The 17127-nt window shown below is 39.5% G+C and overlaps 1 protein-coding gene across 5 annotated transcripts in view; it reads right to left on the bottom strand.

Moving 5' to 3' along the window:
- The window catches only part of MIPOL1 (mirror-image polydactyly 1), a 346213-nt gene that overhangs the window by 270066 nt on the left and 59020 nt on the right, over positions 1–17127 (bottom strand). For 3 of the 5 annotated variants that reach the window (XM_090033631.1, XM_090033632.1, XM_090033634.1), the window contains exon 2: positions 7247–7308. The exons of 1 other annotated variant lie outside the window; for it this stretch is intronic. Coding sequence is in view for 1 of the 4 variants with exons in the window: in XM_090033637.1 (XP_089889763.1) it covers positions 2967–3046; positions 4440–4444 (85 nt within the window). In the remaining 3 variants the exon portion in view is untranslated. Of the gene's footprint in view, positions 1–2966; positions 3047–4439; positions 4578–7246; positions 7309–17127 lie in introns of all 5 variants that reach the window. One more of the 5 variants, XM_090033637.1, reaches the window with a different exon arrangement.

Below are 17127 nucleotides of genomic sequence, written 5' to 3'. Positions count from 1 at the left end.
CTGTGCCCCACTGTCATTGCTTTGGGAGCCACACGCTTGCTGCACCATGTCCCCTGCCCACTCAGTGACAGGAGGTGCAAGGCACGACATGGCTCAGCTCACTCAATCTGCCCTCTCCTACTCCCCTTCCCTACTCCTCTCCTCTTCCCCAACCCACTTGTCTGCTGGGCTGTGTCTGTGTAGTGGCACAGTACAAGTATCTTTTAAGTTTAACTCAGCACCCCCAAATAATGTTTTCTCCCTTTGCCTATGGTCAGCACATCACTTCCTCTCCCCTACTATTCCTTCCACTGCTATACACCAGTGCCACCGTCCCCAGCTGACACAAAGGCAGGGAGAGCTCCAGAGCTGCTCTTCCCAGCCTGCATGGGAAACTAGGTACATCTGGGGGCAGTGAACAGGTTCCTGCTACTTGCCTGATCCCTCTACGTCCCCAAGCATTCTTCATTAGCTTGGGGACAGGCTCAGTGAGGGAGGCATCCACTTGCCACCACTGTCACAGCTGCTGTCCCTGGCTGAGGTTGGATCCCAAAGCAGCCTGGCTAGAGTAGGATAGGAGTGGCTGTAAAGCTTCTCCTGCCCCAGAACAGCTGAGGACAGTGGTAGCAGTGGGTGGAGGATGGGGAAAATGGGAGGCTAGAAAAGAGGAAGAGAGGGGATGTGATATAATACACCTCTCCTGATCATGGAAAGGAAAAGGCAGGAATTCCTACCTGATGTAGGGACCTAAAGTCCCTGGCTGTTGGCCTCCTGGTGTTCTCTGAAACGAGATTATGACCACACCACTGCACCCCTATGGACCTGCCTCTGCTGCAGCTTGAGGCCATTTCTACTAGTTCTGTCCACTATGGTCACAGGGAAAAGTCTGATTACCACACCCTTTATCAATGACTGTTCAGGTATTTGATGGCTACTATCTAATTCCCCCTCATCCTTCTTTTTTGCATGCTAAATAACCCTAGCTTTTTCTACCCTTCCACACAAGTCATATTTTCCCACACTTCTAATAATTTTTTGCTGCTCTGATGGACTCTTTCCAAGCTGTCTACACCCCCTTTGAAGTGTGAGGTCTAATACTGGACACAGTATTCTAGATGAGGTCTCACTGGTACCAAATGGAGCAAAAGAATCACTTCCCCAGATTTTCAAGAGGCTCCTCTTAAACCAGTATGCTGTTGCTTCCTTTCTTTTTTGCAAAAAGAGCATGCTGTTGGCAGCCCACTGTAACCCCCAAGTCCTTCTCCACACTCCATATTTTATATTGTGCACACACACACACACACACAGAGTGGGAGTGCATGTATACATATATCCATATATATTAGAATACTAAAAAAACCATATGTACGTTTGTATATGTATTTTATGGATACACATACATACTTCTTCTAGTATTCTAATAAATATACACTACAGATACATTCAGTTACAACAGTCACCACTACTACTATTTTCAACCCCCAGGTGCGTCTCTTCACAAAATGCTAATTTATTGTAGAACTGTGTATACTGCAACTAAGGGATGCCCATGAATTCCCTTTGGTTCATTTAAATGCAAGATGATCGTTCTCTATCGTGATCAAGAAAGTAAAAGTACCTTGATTTAGTAAAAGTCCTTTGAGTTGCACCAAACTCTATGTTGTTACTTAAACTGAAATAATATTAAATTATGTCTTGGTTATCTTAACAGACAAGGTTTCATTTCACACCACAAATGACAGCTTCAGTAATGGGGAAAAGTGGCTTACTTCAAAATGGACTTGAGAGAGACAGAAAGAGTGAAGAGCAATCTTAGGGCCCTGCTACACATTACATCAGGAGTGGGCAAAATGCAGCCCAGGGGCTGGAAGCAGCCCACCAGGCCACTGTATCCGGTCCATGGGGCCCCTAAAAAATTTAGAAAATTAATATTAATCTGCCCTGGGTTGCCTGTCATGCGGCCCGATGGCTTTCCGAAACTCAGCCTGCGGCCCTCTGCCCAAAATAATTGCCCGCCCCTGCATTACACTGTGAGCTGCTCAAAAGTTGAACAGCATTACTGCTAACTCAAGTTTGGAGTAGAAACACATTCAGGCCAGCAGGGGCCTGGAGGACTGAGAGGTAAGAACTGCCGTACACCTCCCCCCCTCCATTCCAGGCTTCCCTCATGCCTCCAGGGCTTCCCTGCTTCCCCCTGCCCCTGAGGCTGCCTTCCTACCCCTCAGAGTTTCCCATACCCTCCTCAGCACCCCAGATCCCCACTCTCTGCCACCCACCCCAACTTACTTGTAGCTTCCTGTGCTATCTTAAGGACACATATAGGGATGAGTTCCTTGCCTGCTCCCCTGGGACAGACAGCATGGGGAGGCACTTGTAAGCAGGGAGGGGGAAGCCGGGGGCAGTGAGCAGGGATCTGAGATGCTGGGGAAGGCAAGAGGGTGCAGTGAGCCCAGTCTGAGCCAGAGGGGAGAGGTGGTGGGTGGGGTTTTTATACTAATATGCAGCCTAGAGAGGCTACACATTAATGTAACATGAGCTGGATAACACAGGTCAGAGATAAAGCTAAGCTGGGAGTGCTCCAACTCTAAACCACCTAAAGAGTGCTTAAAACTAGTTTCAGGTGTTAACGTATGGACAATCCAGGGGTTAAGAGCTCCAGGAGCTGCCTAAGATTAACGTGCAACAAAGCCCTTAGAAAATAATGGTGAGAACTTAAGTGAGATTCCTTAATGTTATAAAACCCAGAGAAACTAAATGGGTAGAAGATTTACATTCCTCTCCCCGTTTTCGTTCAAGTTTTTAAAAGTTCTCTTTTAGAAGAAAGAAGCTTGCAGCTGGTCATCTTTCACCCCAAAATGTTCTCTAGAGCTGGCACAAAATGATTTTAAAAAGTCTCTATTATATCAGCAAAAACAAATATATTCCAGTCAGTACCTAGCACTGGCACAACACCTGAGGTTACGTATTAATACCTTAAAAGTCCTTACCTTTTGACCAGTCCTCCATTTGTACTTCTGAACTTGTTTGATCTGGCACGAACTCTGAGTTTTGCTCCAAGATTTCAGAGCTAAAATAAAGCTAACTCTAGATAAATAAACTTGAAACAATATATTAGAACACACCTATACCTTGCCTTTATTTGACAGAGAATTTACAAGACAAATGATTTAAAAAATATTTATAGTAGTACAATAAACTCTGTGTATTTTAACAGTTAATGCTAAATTATGTTCCTCAGTAAGAGATTTCTCTCTCTTCACACGTTTAGTTTATATAATGGTTTGTTCAGTTTTCTGTTGCATTCAATGCCTTTGCTGAAGAATTTATTAGTTTGCCTTCTTGTTGTAGAGCTTGATCTTGCAAATACATGTTACTGAGCAAAGCACGAACTACAATAAATAGTCCCTTTAAAAGCACTGAGACTAGTCAGTGCAGCAAGCTTTACTTGTTTAGTAAGTGCTTCCAGTATTACCTTTATCAGCATGAGCATGTATACCTGAATTTCATAGGCAAATTCACAAACAGAACAGCTCATTTTCAAATTTCAACATCTATGTTTAGAAGGGACGGGTGAAAACCAAACTTTTGAAGCAAAATGCTCCTATCTCCAAAAATAAAAAAAAAGCCCGCAATTCTTATGTATTGGCCCATAATGTATATACTGTTATATAAACTTACATTTTTGGTCACAATATTAACACCACCTAAGATATTAAAAACCCTAAATAGCCTGTAAATTAGGCATATAATAAAAAGTTTAGGTCAAATATAAGATTATACTTAATAAATAAAAATGAAGCAAGAAAAAAAGTTTTCTTGTTTTATATAATGAGAAGGGTAAAAAATTCCATGATACCAAACAGGTTATGGATATTCAAAGAAATAAAGGTCTGATCTATTGTAATATTTATTCTACCATCTATTAAACACAGTATACAAATAGCAATTTTTCACTCCACAGTACACAGGTTAGAGGAACATGCAAGTAGTAAATGTAAAATAGAACAAATATACTATTTATCTTAAAAATATTGTTTGAAAAGGTAATGTTTGAGCAAATGAAAATGCATGAAGAATAACCATTTCAGCTGATAAATCTGATGTAATGTAAAAATTTCTCTCTCAAAAGTGAAGATGTAAAAGTCTACTCAGTTATATCAACATATAAGTGTTTCAATATTCAACTAATTAAGCAGCAAAAGAAAGAGTTTTGTTAGGTTTTTTTAAAAAAATAAAATGCCACAGGGACTCTCAATTTTAACTTCGAGATAATAAAAAATATGCTTTAGGACAGCAATAAGATTTATTCAGACTAATATTCACAGTAAGCATTCAGGAATTAAATGCATTTCTAGCTCCTAATTGTTTGACGTGTAAAAGCATATGTGAAAGCAGCACAACTGCTTATTTAATGTGCTTGCTTCTTAGGAATTTTTTTTTTTTTTAAGTGATAGCTTTACCTCATATCTACAGCATGAAGTTCCCTACAAAAGTCTTCAAATGAAGCTGTGAGCTGCTTCTTTTTCAATTTTGTGTAACTGTGTTGATTTGGAGTTGGCAATCTTAGTTTCTAAGTTCCTCATTTACTTTTGGATTAGCTGAAAATATAGAAGGTTATTAATATCAAGGAAATATGTTTCAGTCAATGAAGCCATTTCCCTACATATTGCATGAAAAAGGTTCATCATAATTGCAGTCTTTTAATAAGATATTCATATAGCAAGACATGAAGAAAATACGGTCTTTAATAACCTCTGGAGTATTTTAAAACATGTCTTAGGGCCTTAATGTGCCTAGTAATATACTATTTAAAACCATAATTTTATCCCTCCACAATATACAGTCATTCTTCCTCGCCATTTACCCAGCTAATGAATGCCAGCAATTAGTAAAATGTAATCCCATTGCACAATCATTTTAATGCTTTTAGCACTCAGAAAAGTAAACACCAAATTAATACTGCTCAAGCCATATCAGATCCTAGTTGGAAGCAAGCAATTATAGTTCAGCTCCTCAGGTGTAATTAAATGATTGGAATGATTTAGTTCCATAAATGCAAGTTAATTCATAAGCAAGCAACAAATATACTGGGAGTAATTACAAGAAACATTGACAGTCTAAGCAGGGCATGTTCTTTTATGTACTTGATGTAGTAAAATGCTGCCCTCTCCTGGAGACAATAGTGCATATAGATTGTATAATACACTTCACAACCCGGAGAATGACATAACTAAATCAGAGTTAAAATAAAGTCTTATTTTAGAAGATATATATATATATATAAACACAATTGACAATTGCTGGGTTTATCTTACATACACAGAAAAATTAAATATAGCAGTTGAACCATATAGAGAGACTTACTAATAACAGTAAACTTACACAACATTTTAAAATTGCCAAGTTCCTCGCTCTCCTCCTATCCTCCTTTCTTCCTTATGTTACCAACAAATGAAATAGTACTTTTAAAACATTGCATTTCTCAGCTAAGTACCATGGCTTCTTCATAAAAAAAGCACAAAACCTAATAAGCTTAGAGCTTATACTTAGTAAACTGGTCAGGAAATCTGTTTCGATTAAGTTATTTTCTGAGTGACAAAATTAATTGCAATGCTAGAGCACTGTGGCAGCATTAAAGCAACTCAAACGTCAACAACACATTTAGATGTTAGTTGTAGTCATTAAAGGTTCTCTGGAAAGAGATCACTTGACAAATACAAAAATAACTGTTCTATAATCAATTCCCTTCAGATTAAATGAAAGTTTTAAAATGGATTGATCATAGGGAATCATTACTGAAATGTTTTATATAAAAAGGAATGCCTAACATCACATTTCAGTTATTCAAAATAAAATTTCAAAAACACACAGTAAATCCTTGGGTCAAGACAATTTTTAAAGAGGAAAAACAAAATGAATACCAAAAAAGATGATCAGAGTTGAAGTACATACTTCAAATATAATGCATTTAAAACCTTATTCAGAATCCACTGATGCAATCTGTGAAGTTGATTACACTCACAGTTTTGCTATTAAAACATCGTCCTACTACAATTACATTCTGTAAATCATGCAAGGAAGGCTATAAACTGTCTATACTGATGACATATCATACACAAAACCATACAAAAATGAACCTTTTTAAACTTAAAATGTGAGGTGACTTGTGTATCAGAATATAAAATGTAATAATTTGTCACAAAGTTAAAAGGTTCCATACTACTTGTTCCCTCTACCTCCCCACAGGAGCAAAACATAATGGTTTCAGGTTATAATTATATGAAAATCAGTAACAAGTATCTGCAAACATAAGTATATGATTATTTTATAAAAATTCTTTACAAAAGGTATATTCACAAGTATATGGCAATCTGCTAAATAATTTGAGTTCTTTATCAATAAAATTTTTAGCAGCAAATTATGTGCATTCTCCCAATCGTTCTGCCCTTCAAAAGAAACAGAAGTTGTAGATAAACCTCTACATAGATATTACATATACTGTAATGCTGAAATAAATCAAATAATTTTAAGAAGTCATATTACTAAGTTTAAAATGTACAGCACATTTTCTTTGCCCTTTTATGTCACCATCTTATTTTTCTATTCAAATCTTGTACACTGTAAGTTAATTGCTTTTGGAAGCTACTTATTATTCATGTAAAAATTAATGTGCCAATGTGTTTAAATCCTTTTAAATGACCATTCATGCATCTTTCTTCTTTAAGTGCCAATGAAATCTGTCAAAGATATCAATGCAAGATGGTCTTAAAGAAAGTTCTAATAAAGATTTTTTCTGCTAACATAAGATTTTCATTTTCACCAACTTTACTTAAATTCCATTAATTTTTTAAGCTGCTTTTAATAAACTCACAAGTAAAAATTTTTAGGCCCCATAGTCTGTCATTTGTGTTCCAGCTGACTTTATGAATATTAATAACAGTGTTATCCTGATTAAATAGGCTTCATATGAAATCCCTGTGAATCCTATAGCTCAGACATCTCATTTTTCCAACTCTTTATGAATTTGGATTCAGACATTAAACTGGAAAAAAATCTTAAAAAACAGATTTAATGGTACATTTGCGTATTCTTAAGCAAAATTAGATGTTCTAATGGTACAAATAATTAAAACCTGATAGGTTCACATATTAAGATTTCAGGCTTTCTGTAAACATGCAACATATTTTAACTCTAATCAAAACTTCAACGCTTTCCAGAACAGAGGAAGAATCGATCATAAAATACTAATGCTTGTCCTTATACTCACCTTAAATGATAGATAATATAATCTTGACTCTATATATGAGGATTAGAATTTCAAAAATATTCCTGCAAATGAAAGAAATATTGATGGATATTCACCCATTTAAGTTTAAACACCAAACACAGGTACACATTTATTACAGTATTACTGCAATGCTTTCAATCTTTTAAACACATATAAACATATTTATATTAGACACCCAAAGTAAACCATACAACATTAGCTCTTGCCTTGTGTATTTTTGTGTTCATTTCACAAGTGACCTAAGTTTTGACACAACCCTGCTTGGGAAATTATATGCTATTTCAACCTCACCAGACTTGGGTGCCTACAATGCACAGCATACTCCCAAATCCTCAAGATCTACCTATACTTATGCATTGGGGTATGTTATTTCAGAACATAATTGGAAAATAGGGTACAAACTCTCTTGTGGTCTGCATATCTAATACAAAAAAAGGACCACCTTCATTATGGAATGACAATTAGAATCATCACTTGCCTCATTCATTTAGGGTCTAATCCTGCAAAGTAATCTGCAGAGTCTTCTGCCTTTTGGAGTTGTGGGTGGGCACAGAGGTTAACTTAAGTATATTCCTCTGCAAGAACTGGACCTGAATGACTAGAGTTGCTGATCACCATTTAGTTTCCTCGTTAGTAAAGCTAACATATGAGAATGAATGGTTAAAAAGGGAAAATAGTGTAGATATTATTGTAAATAAATGTAGTATGCATTTTTCTGACTTTTCAAGAATAACCAAAAATAACCTGGTAGCAGTGTCTGAACAAGTTTATCCCTTGCGTTTTATTATTGTTTTTCTTTTAAAGAAAATAAGGATTTTGTTGTGCCCTGTATGTGCATCCAGGCTCTTCACTCCAGCTCACATTCTTCTATGTTCAGTGAACTCCATATATTTGCAGACCCACAAAATGATCAGGTTTGTTCTTTATTTGCTTTCTCTGCCTCAGCCTACAAAGCTACTCCTTCCATTCATCTGACAAAAACTTACGTTTCTGGTTGCATCTGAATGCAATTTGGTCTGCTCTGATCCTATTGCATCACAACATACTGGTATCTAGCTCTTATAATGGACAATAGTCACTTAACCTAAAGCAAACTGACTATTTCAGTAAGACTTATGCCAAGAAATCTTATACTTTTTTCAAAAGTCCAGAGAACATGCTATCATGGAATGTCTCAAACTTCCCATGTCATTCACAATTACATAAACATCTCAAGATGAACACAGCAGCAGACATGCGCTCTACACTAGCTATACCCAAGCTAGCTCCAAAATATCTAGCTCAGTTACTGTTAAGAGATACAGCCATGGCTGAATGGAGTTCAGCATGGGTTAACTACCCAAGTATTTACTCAACTTGTCAGGTGAGTTTTGCAATGTGCACCGAATTCCCTACTGCCATGGCTAGTCACAAGCTAGCGACAACAGTGACTGTAGTACAAACATATCCTAAGGGAGCTGCCTTCCCACGCTGGCTCATACAGCAAAATCACTCTGGTGAGTCTTAAGTCATCTTAAAGGACTTTGATAACATATCGCTGTATTCAGATGTTAAATCATTCTTTTTTAATGGATAACTATTATCACTAAAGTAGAATGGTTTCGGAGCCAAGATCTTGTGGGCAGTATTGCCAATGTAATGCACATTCATCAGAGTGATAAAAATTGCTTCTTTGTGTCACATTTTGCTCAGTATACAGATAATGCCTTAGTGTTTCTGCACAAACTTCCTTTTGCAATTAAATCCCAAATGGAAACACACTTGGAAAGCACCAGAGAAGGTTCAACAGATTGGATGAAACGTGCTGCTGTGTGAAGTCAACATTCTCCAAAAAAGTTAAATTAATAAGCAAGTTGCACTGAAAAGCAGATACACATCAATAGCAGAACTAGAAATAGGGCTATCATGTGTTAACACTAGAAGAAGAGCAAATCACAAAGGTTACTTAAATTTATGTACTTCATATTTAACAGTCACATGTTACAAATTTCTTATTTCCTACTAATGCCCAGGAAGGGATCGGGGTGGTGGGGAGCAATGGAGACATACCCCTTAGCTGATCTGGTTGTGGAAGGAGACTTAGTGCAGCTCCTGTTCCATTCCAGCCATGGGCTGGGCTGTGAATGTGCTGGACATGAGGCTTGGCAGGAAACAGCAGCAGTGGTGCACAGGTTCCTCCTTCTGGTACATGCTGTTTGCCTGACCCTCACCCACAGGTGTCCCCTGATGGCCAGCAGCAGGCACTGAAAGGAGAAACCTATGTACCACTGCAACATCCCTGGTTGATGCAAATACAGGATGGAGCTCCAGAGCCATTCCTGACCTGTTCCTGCCTTGCACTGCTCCAGGGGGCTGGGAAAGTAGCTGTGTGGGAAGCTGGGTTTGGCCAGGGGCAGCAGTGGTAGCGCACAGATTTCTCTTTCCAGTTCCTGCACCCAGATAGCAGGGAGGGGCGGTGTGAGGGTGGGAACAGAGAAGGAGGGCAGAGGATAGGGACTGGAAGGAGGAACTTGCCTGCCACTGCTGCTGTTCCCTGCAGAGCCCACCTTCCCACACAGCCTCTCTCCTAATCCATGGCTGGAGCAGGGCAGAAGTGTCTCTGCACCCCTCCCCTACCCCCAGGTCTGTCAGAGACAAGGGAATGGTGTTAGCAGGTAGAAAAAAAGTTATCCACCTGACATCCCAGTGTCTCCTGCCAACCCAAGGGCTCCAGCCACATCTCACCCCTGTCCTCCCCATGATCTGAGGGGAAGTCTCTGCTGCACTCCCCCCACGGACCCTTAGTAAATCTTGGATCAGCCATGTAGTTACTTTCACCTTCTCCTCAATTTTCAGGCAAGCAGCTCCTGGTCGGGGGTTAGGAAACTGAGTTCATCTTCCCACAGATTTCAATGCATTCTTTCTTGCAAGTTCAGAAAGTGTTGTGTTTAGCTGGGAGTTGTTCCTGACTCCCCAGATATTCTCTGAAAGCTTCAGCTATTAATATGATTTACAGGCAACTTGTGTCTCCAAGTCCTCCTCTTGTTCCTCACCATCAAGTTTAAGAGCCTGGGGACCAAAGACTTTCCTGCTAACCGTTGTCACCAGAACCACCACCAGAGACTAAATAAAAGTTTGAATTAATACTAACTCTATTATCACTCTAAGAATTCTGTTACTGAAAAGTCAGTCAGGCTTATAGGGGGAATAGGTCATACCTGGGGGAACGTTTGTTCACCAGAGCGCCCCAAGGGATGACGAGGTCGAACGGTCACAAACTCCTGCAAGACCGTTTCAGGCTGGACATAAGGAAGAATTTCTTTACTCTCTGAGCCCCCAAGGTCTGGAACAGCCTGCCATCGGCGGTGGTTCAAGCACCTACATTGAATACCTTCAAGAGTAAATTGGATGCTTATCTTGCTAGGATTTTATGACCCCAGCTGACTTCCTGCCCTTTGGGTGGGGGGGCTGAACTCGATGGTCTTCCAAGGTCCCTTCCAGCCCTAATGTCTATGAAATCTATAAAAAGTGACCATCCTCCCTGCTCTCTCCTCCAGAGCTACACAAACTCATTCCCACAAAAGCATTCTTGAAGAAGTTTCTAAGACTGAACAAAGACAAGGACATGATACTAAGATCTGTAGTATCCCCATCTCACTACCTCGCTTGCCTGGACATTCCCATTTTTCATCAAACTAGTGGGCGTCAGTGCACCTTACAGGCAGTTTTGTTGTTTGTTAGGATGGAAAGATCATGTAAGATTGTGTACAGCTTTTTATTTTTAAATATACTAACTACCAGCCTTCCTTACATTTGCAAAGCCAGCATTTGTCTTGTACCATAAAAGTTAATGACAGTTACCATTGTTACATGAGGGACATTGAGAATGAGTTTTATAAAAGCAGCAAAGATCTTACAGTTTATTGATAGGGAAGCACAGTTTGAAATTTAGTACTGTTTTCATGAGGTTAATTAGACACCAGGAACTTCTAAAATATCCTGAAACGTTTTGCCTCAGGCCAATCTAAACTAAACGACTTAATCTAGGAAGACATGCTAAATAAAAAAGTTAGCTCTGAAGGCATTTCCCCAGGGAATAAACAGACAGTTTTCTTAATGTTCACTTGGATCCCAAGTTTTGATGCGGTGATGCACACCCCCATAAAAAGCTTACATTTCCACACTGAAAACTGAACATACTGGCAAATCAAAAATTGATGAGCGCCCAAGACACAACCAAATCAGTCTGTGATTGGTATAAAAACTCTCTACCACTCAAATAAGACAGAGGTAGTTAGCCATTTTAGGATGAAGTTAAGCAGAAGGCTGGGCAAAGGTGGCACCTTATGGACTACCTCAGCGAGGCATAAGCTTTCATAGGCTGCAGCCTACTTCATAAGAAATAAACTAAGTTAGTTACTGCAAATACATAACATGGAATTTCATGCTTTCATGATTTTCAAGTATTCACATTTAAAACCTCTCTCTTACAGTATTTGGATTATATGCTATTTCTTCCTTTTTCTATTTTAAAAGAAAAATAAATTGTGTACATGTGTAAGCAGCCCTCAGCTTGCATCAAGATCTAGGTTTGAATTCTGAACCTTCAACTGTGCTGCAAAGGACTTTACCAATGGAAATACAGGATGTACTTTGTCTCTTACACCATCCATCCAGAGTGGCTGGTGATTCCTGACTTTATGGCATACCTAAAAGGGGAGGCGCACACAAGCTCTGGAGAAGGTTCAACCCAATGTACATGAAATGTTTCGAAAGCACTTGCCACGTATTCTCAGTGCAGTGTTTGTTGCTGCTTTGGTGGTAGCATATGCCTATCAAGAGTCTGGAGAGGTATCACCAGTGATGCCTCTGGAAAATTCTCCGAATCAAATGTGAGGATTGCCACATAAATGCCAGTATCTTTGCTGAAGCCATTGTTACTGGCACTGAGTCAGTGATCCTTAAGCACCAACTTCACTGGACCAGGCATTGCATGAGGATGCTCTACTCCCAGTATAGTTGAGGTTGAGATATCATGACAGCTAGAGGAAGTGCTACAAGGACACAATGAAGGCATTCTAATATAATAAAAGTCTTTGTCTGTCTGTCTGCAACACTTTATTTGAACCCTGATTGGCTGCAATGACAACCAATCGCAATGCTTAATGAAACAAACAATTAGAGTGCTCCAAGTGCTATCCGGACAGGAGACGGTGGTAGTGGTGTGGCGGCGTGCCGCCATGATGGCAGGGATGGAGTGGGGGGACGAAGCTAATGGTGCTGGCCTCTTCCCCTTTCCCCCTGACCCGGCTTCCTGGAGTTGGCGGCGGCAGAGGGTGCTGGCTGAGGGGAGTGGAGGGGACAGTGGGGCAGGCTTCCCCACCCCGCCTGCTCCTCAGAGAAGGTGGCAGCATGAAGTGGTGGGTGGCAGCACTCTGTCCCCCTCCTCCTCCCACCCCCATTCCCGATGGGCAATTGGCTAGTACCTCAAAAAAAAGAGATGCTAGCATCAAAAGCTAGGAGGAGCTGGTTGCTAACTAACTCCAGTGGCATTGCAGCCACAACCAAATGGCAGCCCATTTCAAGGTAAAGTGCCTTGCCCTCAAAGCAGAGAAGAGAGATTAGAGGAAGGAAAAGGAAAGGACTCTCAGCCCTCAGACTCTCTGCTGTCCCCTCCAGAAAGACCCGTAACTTCTGCAAACAGGTGTCTACTCCAAACCAACAAAGATTATCAGTGGTCTAGGAAACAAAACTTAACATGAAAAGTTGGAAGATTGACATTGGCTGCAAAAGAAGAGTTTAAAGAGGGATCTGATGAGTCCTCAAAAACCATATTTTTTCACATATCATATGCTCCCAAATAAGACACACACCTTGTTTTTGAAAAACCAGAATGAGGAAGAAAAAGATTCTTCCAGAGCGATGGCTGCATAGAGCAGGAACAGAGCCTAATCTTCAACTTGCTCATTCTCTTGCCTGCTCAGGCAAAAGCTATACTTTTAATCCCTTCACAGCTGAACTATTAGTAGCTGTTGTCTGCTCAGCCAAAAGCTGAAACTGTAGGGTTGGATAGAAAGGTTCAATAGGAGGAAATCGTGGTGAGAGTTACCAAATCTAGAAATGAAGTAGAAGTACTTAGCTAGCAGATTTACATTTTCCTTAGACGTAACCTCTAAAAATATTGAATTTTCCTAAGAGCAAATTTATTGTAAACATAAAATAAAGAACTGTAAATAGTTCATCACTAATTTCTAAACTGCATGATCATTACCATTTAATTCAGATGGGCCTGCTCTTTGCACTGTATTCTTTCTGGACACAGAATCAAAAAAACTGGAAACCCATATATTTCTGCCACATGGTTTTCCAGGTGTTACAAAAAAAAAACGTGCATCTATTTTTCTTTTATGTAATGTTAAATGCAGATAGGTAGAGACAGAACTGTTGATCCTTTTAACTTGCGTGGTGCACAGTTCTGAAGTCCAACCACATTACAGGTAAGTTGTAAATCACCATAAATCTCAAAAGGCTCTGCACTGACTACCTGAGAAGAAAAACATCCATAAAAGTGAAGTACAAATTCTGCCCAAAATCTCTTATGCACTACTATAGATTCATTAAAGCCAGCGGGGTTGTACAAGTATAACAGAGGATATATTTTTGCTGACAGATGTTTAAAGCTTCAATAGCAATTCCTTCCTCAATTTAAAATGCTTTAAGTACTGTAAACAAATCATCATCCAAATAACATTTTCCCTATGCCCCACAGAAAAACTCAACCTTTCAAAACTAGGTAAAAAAGTTACGAAATCAATAACGCACTTAGGGATATATATATTATACCCCATTAACAACACTTCAGACTATTTTCAGCACCTACACATTGGCTTTGTATCTTGTAACACACCTAAGGTGTATGATACAGCACATGCCCTATCATGTGCTGTGGCATATTTAGCTTAGGATAGGCAGGCTAGTGTTTCTTTCAGTGTAACACAGAAGATGTTTCTCTCAGACTGTGTGAGATACTACAGAAATTAAAAGGGAAAAAGTACTTAGAGGAGCCAGCTAAACAGCCAGGGCGGTTGGGCAGGGCGGGGGAAGGGGAGGAAGCCTGCCACCATTGCAGAAGAATCACATATTGTAAATCAAGTCAGGGCCTAATGAATACAGCAGACAAGTGTGGCATCTGCATGGAATTCAGCATGATGAAAACAGTTCAGAATGTAAATGGATGCTGAAAATTAAAGGACCCAGCCTGCAAGTGCTTGCTCCCCTCAGAGTTGTCCCCTTTGCAACGACAACAGTGGGGGGCAAAAATGGGGCTCTGGGTTTACATAAATGTAGATAGATCTTAGGGGTGTACTGGCTAATTGTAGGATGATCACCAGGGTCCTGATTTTCTCTATTTAAAAATTTAAAATTCTCCGATTGAAATCTCTTCTCCCCAGAATCTGCGTTTTCCATAATTAAAATGAAACACCGCTAGATATACAGGTATCAGTTGAACATAATGTTTTATAGATATATTTACAATTTTAAAGCAATTCAGAAGTCTACCAGTGCTTCAATCATCAAAAAAAAATAAATTTCAGATACCTATATAATTTGACACTTGATTTTGATTTTTTTTTAATCAAAGAAAATCAAAGCTCCCCCTTCCCCTACAGCCATGTGGGTCCGGCTGCAGCTGCCCTCCCTGTTGCTTTGCGGCACTGAGCGGCCCTGATATGCCAGAGCCCTGCTCATGCCATTGCCCCTTACATCCAATCCACACCCCCCCAGCTGGTGCCCCTCACTCTGGGCCTGCAGCCCCCTGGCCCTGCAGTGCCCCTCACTTCCAACCCAAAGACTCCTACCCCCAGGCCTGTTGGTGTCCCTCACTCCTGACCCGCTGCCCCTGAGGTCACTTGCATGTCACTGCATTTCCTCCTTGGAGTGCCACAAGTATTGAGCTCAGAAGTTGGCTTGGCTCAAAATTTGTCTGGAGCCCCTTTCACACAGCTGCAGAGCCCAGAGGCCGAGTACTCAACACTTCTGCAAATCCAACCCCAAGTATTTCAAAATGGGGCCTAGAAAGTTAAGAATATCAAATTAATAGCCACCAGAAAATTTTGGTTTAAACAAACTTGCCCAACACTACATGAGAACTCTGAGAGACTCCAGACCCCAGTATTAAATTCAACTCTATCTATTGAGCATCACATCTCTTTTCATGATCAGCTGCTTCACTTGTTGTACACCTTACTTGGTCATATATGTGATCATGCAAATAATGCTTGTGTCAACAGGGAGAGGGTCTGCTCAACTGCTGTTTTCCTAGGTTGCAATATATTTAGATCAAAGAATTTAGATCAAACCTCATCAGATTTTAGTTGCTAAACTCTGGCAACTCTTTAGTTGTCACATGAAGTGACAACTTTCAAAGACTTATAAACTGACAAAATCTTCACACAGGGGTCAGAGGACATGCAGCCAACACTCAAGCAATCTACTCCCTCTATCAAATTTCAAGAAACTGTTGTAAAAAAAATACCAATGCTTAAAGTTTCCAAATGGCTGTAAGAATATACAAAACAATCTTCTTCCTCTTGATCTTTTTCTTGGAAAAAACCTCAACCTCCTCATCTGAAAATTAAAAATGAAACAGAACCAAAACTGAACCAGAGGCAGACATCAGACAGAAAATTTCAGCCCCAAATGCTAAAAATTTTGCAGAAAATCACAAGCAACTGAAACGGAAGTACAGGGCAATGTTAATCATAATTGGCCCTACCAGCACCCTTACAGTAAAACCCTTACTATTTATTCTGTGTTTCCTTTTTAACATCAATGAAATATTACTTAAAACTGATTTGAAATACATATTTGAATAAATGGAACATTCTAGTTAGATAATATTTCTTTCATTTATGAAGTTATACAACCTAGGTCACAAAGAACAGCCTTGCTTTGCTAAAATATTCCATGACTCTGACTTGAATAAATATCAACTGCAAATGCTTATAGTACATGTCACACATGATAAGGGCATTACCTGGGCTAGAAATGAGAATAGGGGGGAAAAAAAAGAATTAAAAATCACAATTCACACAGTAAAATACCTTTCAGAAATTCCTTTGAAGACATTTACTTGGGTGGAGTTCAGATAAGTTTAAGGTTACACGGTTAATAGAAAAGCTTCTTATTTGCGATTCAGAGCATTTTTGCTACTAAGTTGATATGGCAAACAGTCAAACTGAAGTAGTAATTTTTTCTTGTTGCAACATGGGACTCTCTCGCCTGTTTCAGCACGCTTTTCTACTTTTTTGCCTAGAAACAGGAAGATAGACAATCTTTTTTTCCTGTAAATACAGTGGCACCTCAATGAGCTGTATATTGATGAATTGTAGAAACTTAACTCCTTTTATCCTCAGGTTCATTAAGTTATACTGACATGTTTTCATTAGCAACTCTCTAGATATTATGGGAGAAAAAAGAAATTTACTTAACTAACAGAGGTTTAAAGAAACTAGATTAATATTGGGCAGCATCCACATGTATTCATGGACAGAGCAAGGCTACACCAGAGGACAGAGCTATACAGTATATCCACCTGCTTTCTACCTCTATGGGTGGAACAAGTACTGTATTTACTCAAACATAACATGAAGTTTTCCCCCAATCAACACGAGGAAAAAAACCATCATTTAACATTTGCATACAAGGAAACCTCACAAAATACACTGCCTATCACTAAACTGCTGCCAAAAGCAGCATGTGATTAATAATTATGAAGCTGGTTAAATGAAGCCAACACTGGGCAAGACTATAAAACACATGGCCTATGTGGGGCAAGCATAGTAATGGGAATAGAGATGTGAAGGCCTGGAAAAAAAAAC

This window comes from Crocodylus siamensis, chromosome 2 (assembly GCF_052110815.1).
Source record: "Crocodylus siamensis isolate JL-2025a chromosome 2, ASM5211081v1, whole genome shotgun sequence".
Classification (NCBI taxonomy): Eukaryota; Metazoa; Chordata; order Crocodylia; family Crocodylidae; genus Crocodylus; species Crocodylus siamensis.
The sequence above is the reverse complement of the archived record's forward strand: the minus strand, read 5'-3'. Positions and strand labels throughout refer to the sequence as shown.